The sequence below is a fragment of the Miscanthus floridulus genome, chromosome 8 (assembly GCF_019320115.1).
Source record: "Miscanthus floridulus cultivar M001 chromosome 8, ASM1932011v1, whole genome shotgun sequence".
In the NCBI taxonomy this organism is placed as follows: domain Eukaryota; kingdom Viridiplantae; phylum Streptophyta; class Magnoliopsida; order Poales; family Poaceae; genus Miscanthus; species Miscanthus floridulus.
In genome coordinates, this window is record NC_089587.1 from 160371898 (window position 1) to 160393527 (window position 21630).

The 21630-nt window shown below is 50.7% G+C and overlaps 3 protein-coding genes across 5 annotated transcripts; all 3 read right to left on the reverse strand.

Moving 5' to 3' along the window:
- Positions 1-519: 519 nt before the first annotated feature.
- Positions 520-861, reverse strand: LOC136470077 (predicted GPI-anchored protein 58). Its single transcript, XM_066468043.1, has one exon. It carries the CDS (start codon positions 859-861, stop codon positions 520-522), a length of 342 nt encoding a protein of 113 aa, XP_066324140.1.
- A 4654-nt stretch (positions 862-5515) lies between these two features.
- Positions 5516-9993, reverse strand: LOC136477443 (ubiquitin-like modifier-activating enzyme 5). 3 transcript variants are annotated; one of them, XM_066475608.1, is made up of 10 exons: positions 9438-9993; positions 9261-9326; positions 9033-9146; positions 8407-8535; positions 8171-8239; positions 7638-7784; positions 7464-7500; positions 6865-6947; positions 6556-6630; positions 5516-6290 (listed from the first exon to the last, which is right to left on the reverse strand). In XM_066475608.1, exons 1-10 carry the CDS (start codon positions 9522-9524, stop codon positions 6150-6152), a joined length of 948 nt encoding a protein of 315 aa, XP_066331705.1. In that variant the 5' UTR covers positions 9525-9993; the 3' UTR covers positions 5516-6149. The 3 variants fall into 3 exon arrangements, with proteins under 3 accessions (XP_066331705.1, XP_066331704.1, XP_066331706.1); XM_066475607.1 differs by having other exon boundaries at positions 5516-6296; XM_066475609.1 differs by having other exon boundaries at positions 6159-6349; positions 9438-9990.
- Positions 9994-12745: 2752 nt separating this feature from the next.
- On the reverse strand, positions 12746-15359 carry LOC136477442 (endo-1,4-beta-xylanase 1-like). The gene is made up of 3 exons (XM_066475606.1): positions 15300-15359; positions 14485-15078; positions 12746-14036 (listed from the first exon to the last, which is right to left on the reverse strand). The coding sequence occupies exons 1-3, from the start codon at positions 15315-15317 to the stop codon at positions 12918-12920; spliced, it is 1731 nt and encodes a 576-aa protein (XP_066331703.1). The 5' UTR covers positions 15318-15359; the 3' UTR covers positions 12746-12917.
- Positions 15360-21630: the final 6271 nt, after the last annotated feature.

Below are 21630 nucleotides of genomic sequence, written 5' to 3' on the forward strand. Positions count from 1 at the left end.
CCTGCGTCTCCGCCTCCTGCACAGGCGGCCTCGCCGCCATCACAACGGCCTCGGTGACCTCGGGGGCTCCTGCCTCTGCAATCATGGCCTCGGCGGTCTAGGGGGCTCCGGCCTCCGCCATCGTGGCCTCGGCAGACGCAGAGACGCCGACCGCGGCCACTGCGGTCTCGGCGGTCGTGGGCGCCGTGGCCTCCATCGCCTCAGCCTCGGAGGCCCCGGGAGCCTCGGCAACAAAGGGCACGACGGCCCCATCCGACTGTGTAGGGGCCACCTCGGCGACCCCTCCGTGGGCGACCGGTCCCTTTGGGTCGACCCTCGCCGACGCCGCGCCGCGTTGGATAGCGGCTTGTGCCTCCGCCACCCAGTGGGCGGAGGACTCGGGGCTCGCCTTAAGCGCCTTAAGGGGCGCCAAGGGGAGGTCATCCGCAGGCCGCTTCCGACTAATGGAAATTAACCTACAGGGTCAACGCGAGACCAAAAAAGCGAACGGAAGACACTACGACCCTGCCAAAAATACACTTACTTAGAACGGGGTGGCCCCTGCTTTGCCACGACAAACCGCATCCGCAACGGCGGAGGCGGCGGCAGTGGCGTCGCATCCGTATCCATCGGTGCCAGTCGGTCCTCAGCGGACCCCGGCGCCCCTTCGGTCCTCTGCGAGGGCGGTGGCGTCGCCTCCACCGCCACCTGCTCTGCCGCGGCTGCCGAGCCTACCGGGCTGACGGCGCGTTTACCTAACGCCCGCACCTTGGGCGTGTTGGCCTCGGCCCCGGAGCGGCCAACCGCCGGCCCCGGGTCCACTTCTCCTCCCCTTCCCGGGGGTGCCGGGCTGCTTGCCGACGCCCCGGGTGCCACCTCCATGACGTCAGGAAGGTGGTCTAGGGGACCTCGCCCTCCCTCGCCCTTGTCGTTCCTGTCCGAGGCCTCCATCGACAACGACGTCGACGGGCATTCCTCCAACAGGAGACCATCCTTCCGTTGCTGACGGTGGCGCTTATCCAATGCCTCGCGCGCAAGGATGTGCTTCGTGCGCTTCGCCGCCTTAGCGTCCTTTCGCTTCTTCTGCGCGTCGGCGTGAGCGCGGTTGATCGCCCGCTGCCCCGCGTCCTCGGGAACGGGTGGCGGGGAGGAGCGCACGTCCCTCATCCCCTGAAGGAACGACAAACGCGTATAAGGAAACAAGCGATAAAGGGAGATTGAGGAGGCTCAGAGGCCACAGCGGCACTCGACTTACCAGCGAAAGGAACCCCCGCGACGGTCGCATCACGAAGGGGGTCAGGTTGCCGCCCCTCAACTTCACGTCTACCGTCTCCCCCACCCGACGAAGAATTTCCTCGTCGGAGAGGGCGGAGGAAGACATCCGGGTGCCTTCAACGGGCTCACCCGGCCTCATCTCGAACAGCCGCCGTCGCCGAGCCATCAGCGGCAGCACCCTCCGGCGGTGGAAGGCGGCCGCGACCACAGCGACCGTGAGGCCATGGCTCCGCAGCCTCGCCAGCCCCTCCAGGAGTGGCTCCAGCTTGGGCTGGTCGACCTTTGGGACACCCCACTTCCATTTCTCCGGGCAACTCCCCACAATCTGCCCGGTGTAGGGGGGAAGTCCTCCGTCGTCGTTGCGGAGGTAAAACCAACTCATGTACCACCGGCGGTTGGAGGACGCGAGTTGGGCCGGGATGTAGAGGTGCAGGCGGTCCTGACGCACTTGGAGAGTGCAACCTCCGGCCCTCGACGCCTTCCTCTTACCCGACGTACCCGTCGGCTTGGTAGTGTGCCCCGCCCGGAACAGGTGGAGCCACAACTCCCAATGGGGAGCGATCCCCAAATACCCCTCGCAGACGGCAACGAAGATAGCCGCTTGAGCGATGGAGTTGGGATTAAAATTGTGGAGCTCCACGCCATAGTAGTGCGGGAGCGCCCGCATGAACCGGTCCGTCGGGACGCCGAGGCCGCGCTCGTGGAAAGAGACGAAGCTCACGACGTAGCCGTCGCGGGGCCTCGACTCCGGCTCGCCATACGGAGCAATCCACTCCGGCCTACTAGGGTCTGTCATCGGGCGGAGGAGTCCACCGTCGACAAGCGACTGGAGCATTTCCTCGGTGACGTCCAACGGATCCCAAGGGTCCGCCTCGACAACGGCGATGTTGCCGGCCATGGGTGCGATGGAGGAATCGGGCACGGCGGTGAGTTTTTTCTCTCTCCCTCCCACGCTCTCACTTTTTTCCTCGCTTTCCCCCTAGGCTCGCTCTTCTCTCCTCTTCTTCCCGGCACCCGCTGCTCTGGCGACGGCTTGACGGAGGCGGTGCTAATGCAGGCAAGGTAAGACGAGGAGGGGTGAGATTCCTCGGGTATTTATGCAGGGAGGAGGCGAAACGAACGGGCGACGAAATCGGGGAGGTTTTCCCCCGTTCGGCGCGGTTAACCACGAGCCAATTTCGACGGCCCACGCGCCCACGTCTCCCGCATTAAATGCGAGGACGGTTACGTCCCATCCACCACGCCACGCTCGGCCACTACGGCAGCAGGTACCGTTTCGACTCCCAATAAAACTGCCTCAAAAGGCGCGCCGCCCGAGCCAATAGGGAAGATATTCCCTGCGGCCTATTCCTTTCGTATGAAGGAATCCGGCTCTGAACCTATTACGATCCAGGGGTTCGAAGGCTGGACCCCAAAGGGTTTCGACAGTCGCCCCAGGATAACAGAGTCAGGGACGACCGCGGGCGAGCCCATACGGGGCCGAGGCCCAAGCAAGCGAAACGCTTGGGATGCCCAAAGTTGTGTCCGAGACCGGAGGAAAGTCTCCGAATGGGATCCCACCGTAGGGAGGCACCGAGCCACCGAGGCCTAGCGAACGGCCTCGGCACCCACTAGAGACATCCTCTGGTACTCTTGGAGTGTGTCTCTGGACCGCTAGCCGTCCCCTAGCGAACGGGGTACGGGCCTCCACTCGGACTACCCGATAACAGCTCACCGGAAGTGCCACCGCTCGTGCCCATCGAGGGTAGCGAGGCACATTCCACCCCTCCTTTCGAGCGAAAAGGAAGCGTGAGGGTCGTACAAAAAGACAGGGGAGTCCCTGACGGCCCTCTCACCCTGTGCAGAGGCTAGGGGGCTCCTCCTGCAAATACGCCGAGACCCCACAACTCGGGCCCATGCCCAAAAGGGGCCTCGGCAAACAAACCCTCACGCGCGAGGGGCGTATAAAAAGTCAGGGGAACTCCCGACAGCCCTCTCGCTCTGCGCAGAGGCTAGGGGCTCTTCCTGCGACCTTGCCGAGACCAGAACGGGCTCGGCAAACAAACCCTCCGTCCAAACGAAAAGGATATGTGAGGGGCGAATGAAAAAGTCAGGAGACCCCCGACCGTCCTCTTGCTCCAGGCGGAGGCTCGGGGGCTCCTCTTGCACCCAAAAACCAAGACAAAAACACGATAAAGGGCACCGAGCCTGTTACGGTCCAGGGGTTCGAAGGCTGGGCCTCCAAGAGGTTTCGACAGCCGCCCCAGGGCAACAGAGTCAGGGACGACTTCGGGGCGAGCCTACGAATGGCCCAGGCCCAAACGAGCAGTCGCTCGGGGCGTCCTAAGTCGTGTCCGAGACCGACAGGAAAGTATCCGAATGGGATCCCACCGTAGGGAGGCACCGAGCCACCGAGGCCCAGCGAACGGCCTCGGCACCCACTAGAGAAATCCTCCGGTACTTTTGGAGTGCGTCTCTAGACCGCTAGCCGTCCCCTAGCGAACGGGGCTCGGGCCTCCACTCGGACTACCCGATAACAGCTCACCGAAAGTGTCCACGCTCGCGCCCATCGAGGGTAGCATGGCACATTCCACCCCTCCTTCCGAGCGAAAGAAAGCGTGAGGGACGTACCCAAAGTCAGGGGGACCCCTGATGAACCTCTCGCTCCGTGCGGAGGCTAGAGGGCCTTTTTTTTGCAACCTCGCCGAGACCCCCGCAACCCGAACTTGCGCTTATGGGCTCGGCAAATGCAATAAGAACTGATCACTCAAACACGAAAATGGAGAAAGCCCCTGGAGGAGTAACTTCACTCCTCCAGGGGCTCGGGGGCTACAACCGGCGGGTGCGCTCGCGCGCACCCACCGGAACCTCAGAAAACAAACCAATTCCTATGGAGCAGGCATGAACCCAGCCTCGACGAACCCTCAGGGAGAGTGCACGCACTCACCCCGAGGCTCGGGGGCTACTGTCGGGTACCTTAGAACGGGGTACCCCAAGCAAACATCAAAATAAAGCTAGAAGGTAAGCCGTGGGCCCCTCACCTGCCACGACCGAGCCCTCCTCCACCTCGCCTCGAGCCTCGAGCAGGAGGTTTCGGAGCAAACTCCGCCTCGCGCGAGGCTCCCCAGGGTAGGCCTCGGTAGGGGGCGCCGTCTCCGTCTCGCCCGAGGCTCTCCAGGGAAGGCCTCGGCAGGGGTACATTCTCCGTATCGCGCGAGGCATCTCGCGCAAGGCCTCGGCAAGGAACCCGATCTCCGTCTCGCGCGAGGCCCCAGCCTCCGTGTCACTCGAGGCCGGGTCGCCCACAGCCCGTCACCCCCCGCCTCGACCGGCCCTCCAGACAACGTGTCATGTCCCATTAATGCTTCAACCACTCCCACAATCTCAGCCGGACGACGGCTCAACGCCACAGAATGGCCGACGCGACCCCAGGTCGCATCATCGCCATACCGGTTGGGACAGGGTACGGTGGGGATTACCGGCCACTGTGTCCTAACGCTGTATCCACGATCAGCGCCATACCGGCTGGGACAGGGTACGGCGGGAATTACCGGCTACTGTGTCCTAACACTGTACCCACGATCAGCCGCCCACTCGAGGCCTCGGCACCGTACACCAAGGTCTCGGCTATCTTGGGGATCGTGCCTGCTGAGACCCCACCGCCATGGTGCAACCTCGACACCGACCAAGTCTCGGCCTCACGCGCAGTCCACCGCCGCACCCACTCCGAGGCAGTCCCGGGGCTCCCACGACGCACAGGATCTGATGGGACGGCCACGTCGCCCCAGTGCTCCAAGGACGGACCACTCCGACGGCCACACCGCCACAGGAACAGGCTACAGGGCCCAGACACGCCGCCTCTGTTCACACGACGCCGCATAGTTAGCTCATGTACCGTCCTAGTCCTCCCTTCATGCTATAAAAGGAGAGGACCTGGGTTGTTTTAGGGGGGAGGACACCTTGTAACACCCACACACACGCACACTCCTGCCGCCTGAGAGCAACGTCTCAAGCGGCCCGCACGACACCCTGCCGAGACCTGGGACCAGCTCCCTCTCTCCTTTAGCTTGTAACCCCCTACTACGAGCACCTCGGTGCAAGGAATACAAGATCGATCTCTCAGACTGGACGTAGGGCCTCGATTGCCTGAACCAGTATAAACCTTGTATCTCTTTGCATCACCATCCGGAATCAGGAGCACGCAGAACAAATTCACTGGTTGGTTGAGGACCCCCCGGTCCGAAACACCGACACCATCTCTCGGTGGTGTGCGTCGAAGTCAAATCATGTCTTATTATGATTGAAGTTAAATTCAAGTCCAATATAAAACTACATTTGCATTGTAAGTGTATCACATTTGTATATCTCAATAATAGTTACACACAAACACGAACTAAACTCAAAACCACTCTCCGGCAACCACAGAGATACAAACCTGCCTGCTGTGGCAGGGCGGCTAGATATTGAGAATCATCTATCTGGTATCAGTGAAGTTGTAAATTGTAACCAGTGAGGGAAGCAAGCATTGTTAATGTTGGTGCCTATCTGCTAACAGATGTTTTAATCAGGCTAGTAACATATGTGATCGCCTGAATATCAGATCCGAATGCTGCTCGGAGGTCGACTCCTGGGCAGGTCTTATGCCCTGAGGCGCAAGGACTGGTTCATAAGTCTACTGTTCAGCGATCCAGATTTCTTAGGTGTATGCCTGATCAGCCTACTGACATAAGGAGATTGATCTTTGTCCAGATGGGCAGCTTCAATCTTGTCAACCAACGATGACGATGACCAAGATGTAGAATCTGGAATAGAATCAGGCTGTACCACTCCACTCTTCTGCATTGCCTCGCTAGGTGAAGTCTTGCCCGCATAGGTCCGCTTGTTGAACAGGGAGCTGACCCTGGAATACCTTTGCCTCAGTGGTGTCGGAGTCTCTTCATGGCTCCAGGTCTTGGCAGAGTCCACGGACGAGGCATCATCATCCAGATCCTTTTGGCCGCTGCCTGATTTCTTCCATTTGCGGTGAGGCCATCTGAGTAGGACTTTGATATGCTTTGCTGCATCTTGGAAAGAATTCAGCTTCTTCAGTTTGGGTCTCAGGATGTCAGCAGATACCCTGCCAATTGTTCTTCTTAATATAATGGGAAAAAACAAAGCACGCGGAAAAATCATGTCTCAAAACTAATGAAAAGATGCACTGGTCCATATAAGGCTACCCGGCACTACACAACACAAATAATTGAAACATCACTGATTCAAGCACCGAGACAATGGCAAACAATAATACAAAAGAAATGGTAAAAGGATAAAACAACGCCTCACCATTGTAGTTGGCAAAGAAGCAGCACAAACACCTTCTCTCTTAAGTGTACGCTCATCCACTCCAGATGCTACAACCTATAATTAAAGGCATTAAAGACAAGTAAGCAAGAAGTGATACATAAATGAAAATTATATGTTATGGAAGTTCATAGGGGACATCTCTGTCAAGCCAGAATAACCATTGAAATTTCAGCACTGAAAATGCTAGAGATCACAATATAAAACACACATTCAAAATCTAAAAGTATCAAATTCACAAGAGCACACTGCACACCATTAAATAGTAAATATAAGATCAAAAGAATATACCAATGGAGGAGCACATGCAAAACATGCAGTTTCACCAGGAACCAGAAGTTGTATATGACCAGAAACAGCGTCTTCTGAGACACCTGTACATAGCCAGAAGCTATCTCAGCATTGTACCATCACACTGAGTTCAATAAAGAATGGGCTGTAATCCAGTAAGCTTCAAAACTTAAACTTGTGTGTATATTTCTGTGGATTGCAATTACACACTGTTTTCCAAAAGAATTATGTGAAGAAAAGCTCTGCTTTGAATCCATAATCCTGTATAACTATATTGAACATCCTTATAAAAAAAATAAGCATAACACGGTAAAATAGAATCCTGACAAAATCAGTTTCCCTTGTGTGCCTTGAAAAATTAGCAATGCACAAGGTTCAACTGATTACCAAGTATCATGGCTGAAGGATACTGACTAGTGATATAAAACAAGGAGAAAACATTATACAAGTGAAGCTGGCTTGACACATTTGAGGTGTGATTAGGGTATACAACGAGATACAATGGCAGCATTACACAAGAATAGTAGGCAATAAGCATATTGTTAAGGAATGCAGTTTCTGAAAAGTTTTGCTGTCAATAAATGTGATTTCCAACTTACCAGACTCCATCCACGTCTGACCGAGCTCATTGCATGCCTGAAAAGCAGGTACAAAGAACAAATAAGCAAATTCCCACCAATGAACTGCACCACAATACATAACTATGCACATAATGTTATTATAAGGCACGTAACGGAGGGACAAAATAATTTAGTTGTGCGTGGACAAATCACCTGGTTTACAACCATACGAGCTTCATAGTTATCGACACAACTCAAGACAAGATCAACTCCAGTGCTACGTTCATCAGAGCTCCGTGCTTTTAAACTTGCCAAAAATGTTTCGAAACCTTTGACTGTAGTAATATTCAATGAGTAGCTCTACAGTAGAGAAGAGATGTTAGAATCTCTTATAAGATAAGGAATACAATGGTATTGCTACTCCATCCAATACGGCCTAAGCAAAGAAATCATGCCTGCTATTTTGCATGTCATAAGGCAATGTACCAAGTTGGAGCATGTAATAAAGATAGTAAAGAGGAAACAGTACAACAAAAACTTCTAGTTTTATACATATACAATGGAAGATGAATAAGTAATGGAAAGTAGAAAACATTAAGAATGGTTAGTTCAACAAAAACCGCATGCCCTATATTTGTCACTTCTACCAAAAACTAATGATGCTCAGAATCTAATGAAATGATTTGGTTTACTGATGTAGGAAAAAAGGCTAACAAATAATATTGATACTGGGCATAGTTGCTGACCTCCAACACAACATCAGGATTTATTCCAGAAAGTGTCTGTACAGCAGCATCTGTTTTGGTCATTCCAACCTAACAAAGTATATGGACTGAATATAGTCACGGTCTGATTTGAATTATGTTCTTGCAGTCTTGCAGAGCAGTGAACATAAGCACTTCAACATGAAAAATGTCTTGGTGTAAAACAAACAACCACAAGAGGTAAGGCAAACACATAACATCCTGTCCTGGAAGCTTACCTGTTCTGGACGAAAGAACAACCTATTCATGTTAGCCAACTCAACTGTGTCATAGTCATACAACAACAGGCGTCCAATTCCACATCTAGTGAGCATCTCCGCAGCAACACTACCAACACCACCTATGCCCTGTAAAGATAATGACAATGAATCAAAGGTTTGCTCTGAGTTGAATTTCCTCATCTATATGTGCTAAATTATCTTTTCATGTATGATGTGATGAAGCTACAAATTCTCTTCTGTTTTCCAACTTTAAAATTGTTGTCTTAAATATATCAACATGCAGAAATAGCAGTAGCACAATAGCTGGTTGTTCTAAACAGGTATTATAAACCTTTCAAAAAAAATAACCAGGTATTATAACTATGTTTTCCATATTAAGCACATAGTACATGGTAATACCTAGACTAATCTCAATACTGATAAAGATACTCGAGTTCGCATGGTCCCAAGAGACCCTTCAGCTTCGTGATATCCAGATCGATGACATTTTCAGTGCATAATACTAGTACATGGAGAGGCTTCCTCTACTCGAGGATGGAAGTAAATGCCAATTTCGAAATTCTGCGCTGATGTAACTAAGTTTGAGGAGTAGCAATGCTAAACTAGGTGAGAAGGATGCTTACAACGATGGCGACGGAGTAGTCCCTGATGCGCTCATAATTCTCCACTACACCCATCCGCTGCAACGCCATAAGTCTGCTGTAGGGATTGTTGTCCACCACTTCCGCGCTCATGTCCTGCATCCCCAATTTCGCGCAAACAGAGTAAAATCCACAATTTGTCCAAAACTATCGCACTCAATTTGGACAGCGCAGAGCGCCTGAACGCGGAAATCAGCCCTCAGATCGTACCTTGATCTTGGATCGAGAAGCGGCGCCGGCGGCCGGATTCATCATCGCCACTAACCGCTCCCGCATCTAGCAATCAGATGAACCGGGATCAAGATTTGGAAAGGCACCGGAGAAGGGAAGATGGCTATAGAAACTGCCGAGATCCATGGTGCAGCCGGGTGGGACTGGGAGGGATACCCGATCGATGGTGGAGGCGAGGTCGTCGGGATGCTGCTTGAGCGCGTCGAGGTCGCGGAGCAGCGTGCCGAGCTGCTCCTTCTCCATGTTTCCTCGCCGCTCTCCGGCGTCTCCGCTGCTTGCTTGCTGCTATGCCTATGCTCCGCCGCCGTCCGTGGCCGATGACAGAGACAAGCAGGAGCGCTGGTCTCAGGTGTCGGACCGATGACGCATTCCACGTGACGTGGCAGGCCCCGTTTGGTAGCGCTCTCGTGCCGCTCTGGCTCCAGCTCCAGCTCCACTCGCTCCCCACTCAGCTCCAACGTCACTCGGCTCCGGCTCTAGCTCGTCTCCAGGGCTCCAGGCGGTGCGGGCGAACCTCCGCGACGGAGAGAGGCGACACGGGCGAGCCTCGCCGCTACGGGGAGAAGCGCGGGGCCGTGCCGATCGTCCGCAGGCGGCGTACGGTCGCTGGAGACCGCCGAATCCAGAGCAAATCGGTGGGGAGCAGAAGCGTAGGTCAAAAACCTGAATCGCTTCCATTCAGCAGATTATCGTTTTGAGCGGCCGCCGACCGCTCCTCCGATTACAGCGAGCGCTATCAAACTGGGCTTTACAAATGATATGGCATCTGTCTTCGCACAGTGATGTTAGCAGGCCGATCGGTTCTAAAGAAAAAGTACTCCCTACGTCGCAAAATAAGAGCACATATAAAAGTCGAACTTTTCTAAACATATATATTTTTGAAACAATGGCAGTAGTTCTGCCTTTCAATTAAAACGAATGAAGTTTATATACACGCAAAAGTAACCAAGTGTGGTGCCAAACACCGCGAAAGGTTAGCCCACCCATGCAACGCGGTAGGGTACACACTACCATGAGTCATCGTTGCCGAGCGTGGTTGCAAAGCAGCCAGCAGTTCCAACTTCCCATGGCAAAACACCGACAACCCATCCTAAAATGTCAGACCAACGGGCCCGAAGCAGGAGGCTACGACAGGTCATCGTTGCCGAGCTCAACGGCTCCGCGAAGAGTAGCTCCGACTTCCTACCTTGATCCCACGCCCCGTCCGCGGCGAATGCCGAGCCTCTAAAGCTGAACCCCAGCCGTCGGAGAAGGAGGGTTCGCCCCGCGTCATCGTTGCCGAGCTACATCCCCTGATGCAGCAGCTCCGACTTCCCGATGCAGAACTCACCGTCTCGCGACAACCGGTCGCCGAAGAGGCAGAGGACAACCGCCGAAGGAGACATACGGCCGAGACGAATTTCCACAGCGACGCCTTCAGGAAGGGTACAACGCAGATAGCGCCGCCGTCGCTTGTCCCGGAATAGACTGGGTTTCCACCCGTGGAAGACATGGCTGGGGGCACAAGAACACGACGCCCCCAACAAGGAAAACGGCGCCCACAGGCGTCGCCATCGCCAAGGCTTTTTCGCCCGAGGTGTCCCTAGCACAAACGTCGAGCCAAGATGTCGTACCGTAGCCTGTCGCCACTGTTGTCGTCACCGCCATCCCGCAGAAGCCTCACCAGAGGGGCATCGACGCGCCGGCTGCACACAGCAGCCGCACAGCTGCGTCGGCCGCCACCCCCTCCGACCGGGCAACCTGCAGAGGTGGACTTACCCTACCACGCGCGTCACCCTGCCGCACGCCGAAGCCATCGCTAGCTGTCGTCGCCGGCACAAGCGCCCGCCGTCGACACTGCCGACCTCCGCCAGCCACCGACAGGCGCATGCCCCACCTCGGGCGCCGCCCCCTGCCCTAGGGGCACCGGATCTGGCCATCAGGGCGCCAGACCCTGTGACCCCAGTTGGCGCCGCCGCCTCCATGCCAAGGCCGAGGAGGAAAGGGGGAAGCGGAGGAGGAAGAAAGGGCCCCCGCCACCGCCCGACGCCTGCACGGGCACTGGCCAGCGCCGCAGCTGCAGCAGGCGGCCTCGTCGAGCCCCACGCGGCTCGCGCGAGGGCACGCCCGCGTGCCCCGCTACTGCACACGCCACCACCAAGCGCGAGGAAGAGACCTGGATCCGCAGCCTTGGACAGGAGCCGCCACCACGGCCGCCCAGCGCCCGCCCAGGCGCGCCCTGCCGGAGATCAGCGCGAATCCGGCCGTCGGATCGCCGGATCCGGACGCCGAAGCAAGGAGGCTGCCCTAGACAGCCGCTGGAGACGCCGGCGCCACCACCTGCCCCAGCGACCACGCCGAGCCCCAGGACGCGAGCTCGTCCCTGACCGTCGCAGCTTCCACCGCGAAGAAGAGCCTCGCCGCCGCCCTCACGGCAAGCTGCACGGCCATGTCGGCGGCCTGCTCCGGCGACGGCACGGCTGGGGAGAGGGAGGGAAGGAAGAGAGGCGGCTAGGGTTGGGTCGCCTCCCGTGTCGCCTGCGTGGGGGCGACGCGGGGGCCAGGAGAACTGTGTGATACCAGGAGGGAGTGATCTGAAGGGCCCTAAATACATAAAAGAATTACTAATACTTATAGTATGTAGTAAGTATTATTAAATTGGTTGTAGAATATACTTTTTATAATAAAATTATTTATAAATATAAATATTGATATTATTTTCTATATCATTAGTCAAAGTTAAAAAAAGTTTGAGTTCACGATAAGCAAGATATGCAATTATTTTGGGACGAAGAGAGTAGAAGAAAAAATTCTATCTAACCTCCCCCAATTATTGCACAAGTTCAATTTGCCTCCTTTAACTGGAAAATCAAACTTTTAGGCTCCCTTCATTTTTAAATCGTCTTATTTATTACCTTCCACGGTTTTAGCTGATGTGGCACCATGTCAGTCACGAGGAGGTAAATCAAACTTTCGTGATTGTTCAGAAAGGTCATTAAACTTTATCAAAATGTTGCGAACAAGATATTTCAAGCTAGGCAATATAACATATATAACATAGAGCATGATTTTGTCTCAAAAAACATAGAGCATGATTTTAGAAAAAAATCTAGAACTAGTTTCATAATTTTCCGAGCTAAAACAAATTTTGTATGAATTTTCTAAGATTAAACTAGGTTTTATGATTTTCAATTATATTATTTTTTATATAAAAAATATATTTTGATATTTTTAAAAATATTTTATTAATTTTTTTATAAAAGAAGTTCTAATCCGATTTACCTCCTTGAAATTTGAAATGTATTTGTGTTGGTTTATTGGAATTGCTTAAAATGTATTGATATATATGACAACATCGGCTTCTCCTAGTTGTAGATACATCTTGATATAGATATCTAAAGTAAAAACCAGTTTATGGAAGAGGATGTGATCGAAGTAATAGCTTAAGCATATACTTGTTTATTACTATAATACTATATCTCCTCAATTAATTAGGCTCAGCCAGTACAATACATCATCACTCATATTATTTATTATTATTACATACAGTACCGATTATTATGGAATATATATTATATAGGGGGTCCGGCCGGCTGCTATCCAAATACTTGTCCCCTTTGTCGAGAGGCATGTAATGTAATTGTCAGGCGGCGATGTTCAGTTATCCATGTCCAGGACGAGAGGCGTGTCCCCTTTGTCGACGGTGAACGCCTTGAGCATCTTCGTCCCCGTGGGCATGGTGACCTGCGCCACGTAGTTGCCGTGGAAGCCCCTGAACTTGAACTGTCCATCGGCGTCGAGGCGGCCCCGCGCGTCGGAGGTCCACTCCCTCCGGAGGTCAATGAACCTCTGGCCGGCGTCGTTGACTGTGCCGTCGGCGTTGACGAGGGCGGCGTCCTGCCTCCACATGTGTCCCTGCATGAACCCCCAGAGCACGACGCCCTGGACGGCCGGGTGCGCGTACGCCTCGCGCATCACGGCCTCGAGGTCGTCGGCCCGCAGGGCGTCGTCGGGCTCGCCCACGTCGAGCTCCGTAAACCAGATAGGCAGGTCGGTGGCCGCGGAGAGCGCGTCGAGCGCGTCGCAGATGATCTCCCCGACGGGGTGGGTCACGTGGCCCTGCAGCCCGACGCCGCCGACCTGCGCGCCGCGCCACTGCAGGTAGCGGATGAGCTCCACGTACCGCTCCGGCGTGGCGCTGGGGTCGTTGCCGCACTCGACGTTGTAGTCGTTGACGAAGAGCGCGGCGCCCGGGTCCAGGCGGGCCGCCTCGCGGAACATGAGCGCGGCCACGTCGTCGCCCAGGCGGTCGCGGAAGAAGCGCCCGTGCAGCATCTCGTTGTTGACGTCGTAGTGCGGGAACCTCCCCGCGTAGCGGCCGAGGAGGCCGTTGAGGCGTGCCTGCACGGCAGCCATGAGCTGGTCCCGGTCGTAGGCGGTGATGTCCTTGATCCACTGCTGCACGTCGCCGTCGACGGCCCAGAAGATGCAGTGGCCCCGCACGGGCTTGCCCGCGCGGTCGCAGAAGTCGAGCAGGCGGTCGGCGTCCGCGTAGTTGAGCTGCCCGCGCTGCGCCTCGGTCCAGTACCACTTGAGCTCGTTCTCGAAGACGGCCCAGTCCATGTGGTTGGTGAAGAAGTCCACGAAGGCCGGGTCCTGGATCACCGTGCCGTTGATGCAGCTGCCAATGGGGAAGGCGCTGTCCAGCTGCACCACGCGCACGGACGCGCCCGCCGGGGCACCGCCCACATTCACAACCACGTCACGCTTGCGCACCTGGTCCATGCATGCATGTCACTCACACACAGCATTGCTTATTATTACTTGTCGCATCATGCACTTGTCATCGACACGTACAAGAAGGGATACCTATAATGTACGGAGTATTTACATGCTAACACATCAGCATATAGGAGTATAACTCTAGAGTAGACTAGACGCCTTCACCACCACAAGGGGCGGGAGGCCGGCCGGAGAGCATTTTTTACTAGCATCATTATTCGGCGCGGCTGAGAGTGATGGGCACTGATTAAGTGACCTTAATTATACAGTGTAGTTGATGATTGATGAAAAGAATATAAAGAACACATTAGCTAGGTATATATAGAGAGAGATAATAAATAACAAGGGAAGGGTTGTGAATAATGAAGCCCTGGTCGCGGTCAAAATTAAACCAGTTGGTTAAGTTGGTCATTTTAAGACGTAAATGAGGCGTGTCGCTCACCTTGTCCGTCTTGTCCTTGAGGTAGCTGAAGCGCGCTTTTGGGTCGGTGGCGATGATCCGAAGGTCCATGACCTTCACGTCCACGCCGGCAGGCACCCCATGCACGTGCACCGCCGCGCTGCGGGGGCTCTCCTTCAGCCGGAACGCGCCCTTGATCTCCGCCCACCCGCTGCCGCCGCCTGCTGCCTCCGACTCCGAGGCGGCGGCGGAGCAGGCGACAGCGCCGCCGTCGATGACGCAGCGGCCGTCGTCGACGCGGATGCTGACGTGCACGGGATGATAGGTCGTTGTTCCTCCCACCCCGGCGCCTGGCGCCGCCGCTACGCTGACGCTGATCCATCCGGCGACACGGTACGTGACCCGGGGCTTGAGCGCGCCCGGCGTGATCGCCTGGCACAGGCCGTCCTCCTCGTCGGCGAGCCCCGTCGCGAGGACGTACCGCCCGCTGGGCGTGCGCTCGTGCCCGCCGACGGTGGCCGCCCCTTTATTAGCGGCGGGGAGCCTGGCCGGGTCCAGCTCGTGGTGCAGGGACAGCGCCGTGCGCGCACCGGAGGGAGCCCAGCCGATGGCGTCCACCTCGAACACCACATCACCCTGCAGGTCGATCGACATGCATGCATGCAAAACAAAGGAAGTGATGAGAGACGACGTGCAGTATATGCATGCGCTTTATTCCGACAGTACTGTACAATACACAAGTGGCAGTGGGCCGGCATGGAGTATGTATGTATATTTTTCATCGTCTGTTCGTACTGTACGACAAAAGCAGCAGGCTTTTGCACAAATTTTACACGTACATGCATATATATACATACCTGGTGACTGCAGGCCATGGCCGACAAGTTTTTGGTGTGTGTTTGTGTGTTGGGACGAAAGGAAACTTGTTCGCTCGTGACTTGTTGTGAGGAGAGACGGGATTGAGGACGCAGCCGTATTTAAAGGCATCCGGCCGTCATATATGTATTATCTTTCGTGGCACCTTTCTCTAGAGTTGCTTGCAGCAATGCGTAGTAGCAAAGACCAACTTACCCCAGTTGATTCAAAGAACAAACTGCAAGCAACCAGCTGTGTGATGAATGTTATTACCAAGACAAATTAAAGATCTCTCTCTCTCTCTCTCTCTCTCTCTCTCTCTGATCTCTCTCTCCCTCTTCCCTGATTTTTTTTGAAGTCAAGGTGAAGCAAGACCACCATGCATCTGCACTCTCATTGGCCAGACTTAAATTTGTAGGGATGATACATATACATACCAATTCAAAGAAGTGGGTGTTTAGTTAGATTCCTCTCTTATATCTTGGTGTACACTTAGTCTCTCTTACCGACGATCGATCACTGCATGCATGTGTGACAAAGTTGATCGATCACTGGATGTATTGATCTACGTACCCTTTTAATTCTATCAAGAACATATATGTGGTGGAAATTAAACTGATTCTATATATGATGAACTATAATAAGATAAGAAGTAGTAGTGCTATATATAAATCTTTGGCAGTTGATAGAAAATTTATATATATCATACCATGTATATATGGAGCGTGTAGATCAAGTATAGAGTTCATGGCACCAGTTGCAAGTTGCAGCCGCCACCCGCACTGCATGGATGGAGACGATGGACTATGATGCAGTTCGTTTAGACGTACAGCGTCGCCAAAACTACCACGATCGACATGCATAGCTTCAAGGCACGGATAGCGGCTAAAAGCTAGCAAAAGCATATAGCATGAATGAATTGTGTTGTGTCATGTGTGTGTACCTATTTATGGTGATGCACCGCGACGTCGCTCTCGCCGTGCTGACGTACATGCACTGAGACCAGTTAATAATAGGGAAGGCCATTATATTGTTGGGCATGTATGGGCCGCCCAATAACCGTGTAGCATATATAAGCAGCAGATCAACCCCATATAGATATCATAAATAGAGTTTACTCCATCCAACTTTGTCCATTGACTAGGCATATCCATAAGAAATTGAATTAATAGAATTATACGGCAAAAGATGACGGAAACTTTTGGCTTGTCATTTAGTTGTATAATTTTAGATCACTACGCCAGAACTGATAATCACCGTCGGGTTGGAATCCCATCACTACCAGAACTCTAGCCGGCAGAGGATAATCGGCATCGACTCACAGTGATAATAGACACAACATTGTCGGGTCAAAGCATCGACCACTAGTGGTATCTATGGATATCATTGCTGGGTTGTCGCTTTAACCGGCAGCGAAAGATCTGATCCAACGGAAATCCCGCATATTGAGTGCAGCTGATATGTGGCTACTAGGCGCGATCATCTCACATGCCTGGCTATTACCATCCAAAGAGAAAAGACTTTGTTTGACCAGCAGGAATGTTTTCTTGGCCTAATCTTAATACTGGCTAGTTACTTCAATTACCTTACCCCACAGCCCCTCCTTTTAAGGAGGTTTCAGAGCACCCAGTCATGGTTAGTGTCACTGTCGATTTAGGTCATTACCCGACAATGGCATTCATAGCACCACTGCCGGATCAGTGCACACCTGACAGTGAATTATGGTGCGCCACTGCCGGTCCAATACCACACCTAGCAGCTATAATTATAACACACCAGGGAATTCTCATTGCCATCACATTTCTCACAAAACATATGAATACATCATATACATAACTAGAAAACTTAAACTTGATAGATAGAGATGAAGCAGTGGCGGAACTAGGGGACCAGTAGAGCCGTGCCGCCCCCCCTAAGCACAATAGTTTTTGTTTAATACCTATATATATATTTGAATTTATAGCACAAAAATATCAATTTTCACCCATTTTTATTAAAATGTTATGATTTTGGTTATAAATAGTGTAAAAATATTTAAAAAGTTGTTGAAACATATAATTATGTATATTTTATCACACTAAAAAATACGATCATATTTGTCCAGCCCCCTTAATCAAAATCACTGGTTCCGCCGCTGAGATGAAGCCATCACAAACCAAAGTCTCACTACTCTTACACTCTTATTATAAACTACAACTGTGAAGCACACCCACTACTAGTATTCACTATGTGCAATAATGTAGGCCATGTAGCAAACATCCCTTATTACGTATCCAAGCACATCATTTAAGTATATCAATATATGAATTAGTCCACTCTCTTTTGCCTCACAAGAACAAGCACACGGTGTACCATAGAATGAACAAACTAGAGTCATTGTAAATGGGCTAGAACCTAAAGCAAAATTCAAGTAACCCTGCAATCCTTGTGTCGTGGGCCTTGAACCTACATAGTACCAGCGGTACCCGAGTTGCTCCATGACTTGAGTTAGAATGGCTTGGAAGCTACACGCAGCGTACGTCAAATCATGAAATAGAACATGCAATGGTGTCAACAAATAGAATATATATATATATATATATATATATATATATATATATATATATATATATATATATATAATGGAAAAAAACATTATATATACACATATATATATGATCACCACTTTCACTATACCACATATATGTCGTTGCCCTTAGCAATCATCTCACTAACTACTGCCACATCTAGATTCTCCTTGTGTAAAGCTTGACACCAAATGGATGAGAAGTCAGGAATTATGTATCCGTTGCAGGCAAACTCATTCATAGATTGTCTCACATCATTTCTTTCAACAATTCTCTTTGATTTAGCGCCCTTCCCGTGAAGGCAATTTCTAAGAAATCTTCAGGCCCACCCCATCTTTCAGCAACGTTGAAAAGTGATAGCACAATGAAATCCCTCTTCACCATGTGCGATGGTTGTCTCGTGCTTAATTTCCATAACTTTGAGAAACCAGAGTGTATCTTGGAGCCATCTAATCAGCTTAATCGATTACAGTAAATTACAAAAGTGTGTTAGGTTGAAATAGAATATACGTTAAATTAAGTGTAAGATAAGATCACTTCACTAGTAGAGAAACGACCTTTGACCCAGCTCGAAATTTGGCTTTAGTCCCGGTATTTTTCGCGCCCGGGACTAGGGAGACTTTTAGTCCCGGTTTGTAGCTCCAACCGGGACTAAAGGTCTGATGTAGACTAGGCCCGATCTTCCGAAAGTTATGATAGCGTCGATTGGTGGAGACTCGACGTTCACGATCTAGGCTTCGAACCAAGACTGATTCGGACCCCCGCAACCGTTACACCACAGCTTCGTTGGTTATCAACCACGCGAACGCGATTGACCTCGTCGAGAAGGCTTTCCTGCAAGCGAATCGAGAACACAAGCAAGAACGAGATAAACGCAATCTGAAATTACAAATAAATATGAGGCTTATGATAATGAGAAAGAGTTCAAGTCTTTATTCGAAAGGACTAATCGCCACAGGCGAACAAGATCAAGAACTGGGGCCCTGGTTCACAGCAAGTGGCCTTGGCGGCGACAGTTGCAGCAAAATGACGTCTTTTTCACGAGGAAATCAAGAACTAAACAAAACCCAAACCCTAAGGAGAGCGACTGCTGCTATTTATAGAGTCTTGGGCATCACCCCCCTGGACGCGCCCCCTAATGGGCCGAAACACGATACACGGTCCAACGGACCAAAAGACGGTGTCGCAGCACCCTGACAGATTCTGGACGCTGACTTGTTTTGACGATCCCCGTTGATTCCGAAGGGCTTTTGGTGTGAAACCAATTGGGCTGGCTTCCTTATCCAATTAGCTTTCCATCCATATGTGGATCATCGAAAATAGAGTCCGGATGCGTCCTGGGTGACCAGTTTAAGGCAGACTAGTCATCGAGACCGAGACAGACTCGAACTTGAGTTGCTTTGGGCCTCTACCTCGGGGACTCGAACCGAATTAGCCTCGGACCTACTTCTTGACTTGGACACCCTTGCTGGCCTCCTACCCCTCCATACCATGTGCCAAACATGGTCATATGCATGGGTGTCATGTCCTCATCATCCTCCCCTTCTTGACGAAAAGCCATCCTCGGCGTCGATTGTGCTTGAAACTGATCCTGCACAACATAAAGGAGAACGGGGTTGCGAAAACAAAGGGAACTAAAATAATTGTGAGAAGGAACGTGACCATATTTCCAAGTTTCTAGCGTGACATCTCGCATAAAAATTTCGGCAAGCATGTAGACTCTTTGATCCGAATGCACACGATGTATGTCAACACTATCCTGCAAAAGATTAGAACTAATCAAAGACAATGCAGGAATAGATGGTCTAGAAGACATAGGTAACAACCAACAATGCTCCCCTTCTTGGAAGTGAACTTGTTTCTTTGAGAAACATGAGAAAATGTTTGTATTATTATGGCTGCCCTCTAAACGATCATAATCTTGTACAACAAAAGGAGAATTCATATTACTATGAATGTATACTCGATGTATCATATATTGTTCTTTATTATTATATTTGCCAATAACATGATATGTATGTTTAGAAAACCAAGGTAAATCAGTATATTTAAATAGGCTCTCCTCCAAACAATCTAGGTTACACAAAACATCAAATTCAATGTAGCCCAAAGTATGTAAAGAAGACAATAGTTTGAGCTCATCAGTTTTAGTAGCAATATGAATAACATTTTCAGCATAAGTGGTTGATTCCAAAACTTGTAAAACTGAACCATCATCAACCAATTCATCTTTATCACAAGGAACATCAAGCAAATCATCTTGTGACAAAGGTAAATCAAGCGAAGGCTCCACTAAAATTTACTCTATCTAAAATTAAAAAAAAGTTTAGAAGTGCTTGTATCCTTTTGAGTCCTTGTGCTGAGTTATATTGTATTGCTTGCTTGAACTAGGTTCAGGATGAGTTTAGGCCAGCGACATAGACTAGCTTGGGACTACTTTTCAATCTTGCAATTTCTGAGTTAAATTATTGCTATTCCTTGCTACTATATTGTGCCTGTCCAAGCTCCACTTTCTTCTAATCAAGTACAGTTTCGCCTTGCAATTGTTACACTCAAGCTACAATGGTATCACAGTCACCGACCGATTGCACCGCCTGTTGCTTTGGTAAGAACACTTGTAAGACCGTGGTAAGACGCTTGAGAGTTGAGTGCCTTGTTTTTCCTTGTCCACATCCTATAGTAGTTGATAGGGATAATATTTTTGTGTTGTCTTTTGCTATCTTCTAACAATGACAGGTTGTTCGTATCCACCGACTTATGATGGTATAGGCGCTGATGAGTACATGGAGTGGGAAATTGCCATAGATAACATATTTGCTTCTCACTTTATGTGTCTAAGGAGAAAGGTAAAAAATGCATCTAGTGTTTTGCGACATTCTGCTTTATCTTGGTGGGAGTCTTTAGATCCTTCTGATAAACCTCAAACTTGGAATGATATGAAAGATCTTATGAGAGAAAATTTTGTTAATCCATCTCTTATAATTAATTCAAATGATGAGGTGCATCAACTAGATCAATCTCTTATTATTCCTCCTGCTATGCCTAACCTTTTGTAGGACAATGTACAAAAGAGCGAGGATGACGTGACAGAAAATGAGATGCTCATAGTCTTATGTGACAATTTAGAACCATCAACTATTACTCCTGCTGAACATGAGAGCAAAGGTAAAACCCATGATGCTAGAGAGTTCTCTTGATGTTCTGAATTGTCATATGAGACTGTGAGCATCTCATTTTTTGTCACGTCATTCTTGCTCTTTTGTACATTGTCCTGCAAAAGGTTAGGCATAGCAGGAGGAATAACAAGAGATTGATCTAGTTGATGCACCTCATCATTTGAATTAATTACAAGAGATGGATTAACAAAATTTTCTCTCATAAGATCTTTCATATCATTCCAAGTTTGAGGTTTATCAGAAGGATCTAAAGACTCCCACCAAGATAAAGCAGAATGTCGCAAAACACTAGATGCATTTTTTACCTTTCTCCTTAGACACATAAAGTGAGAAGCAAATATGTTATCTATGGCAATTTCCCACTCCATGTACTCATCAGCGCCTATACCATCATAAGTCGGTGGATACGAATAACCTGTCATTGTTAGAAGATAGCAAAAGACAACACAAAAATATTATCCCTATCAACTACTATAGGATGTGGACAAGGAAAAACAAGGCACTCAACTCTCAAGCGTCTTACCATGGTCTTACAAGTGTTCTTACCAAAGCAATAGGCGGTGCAATCGGTCGGTGACTGTGATACCATT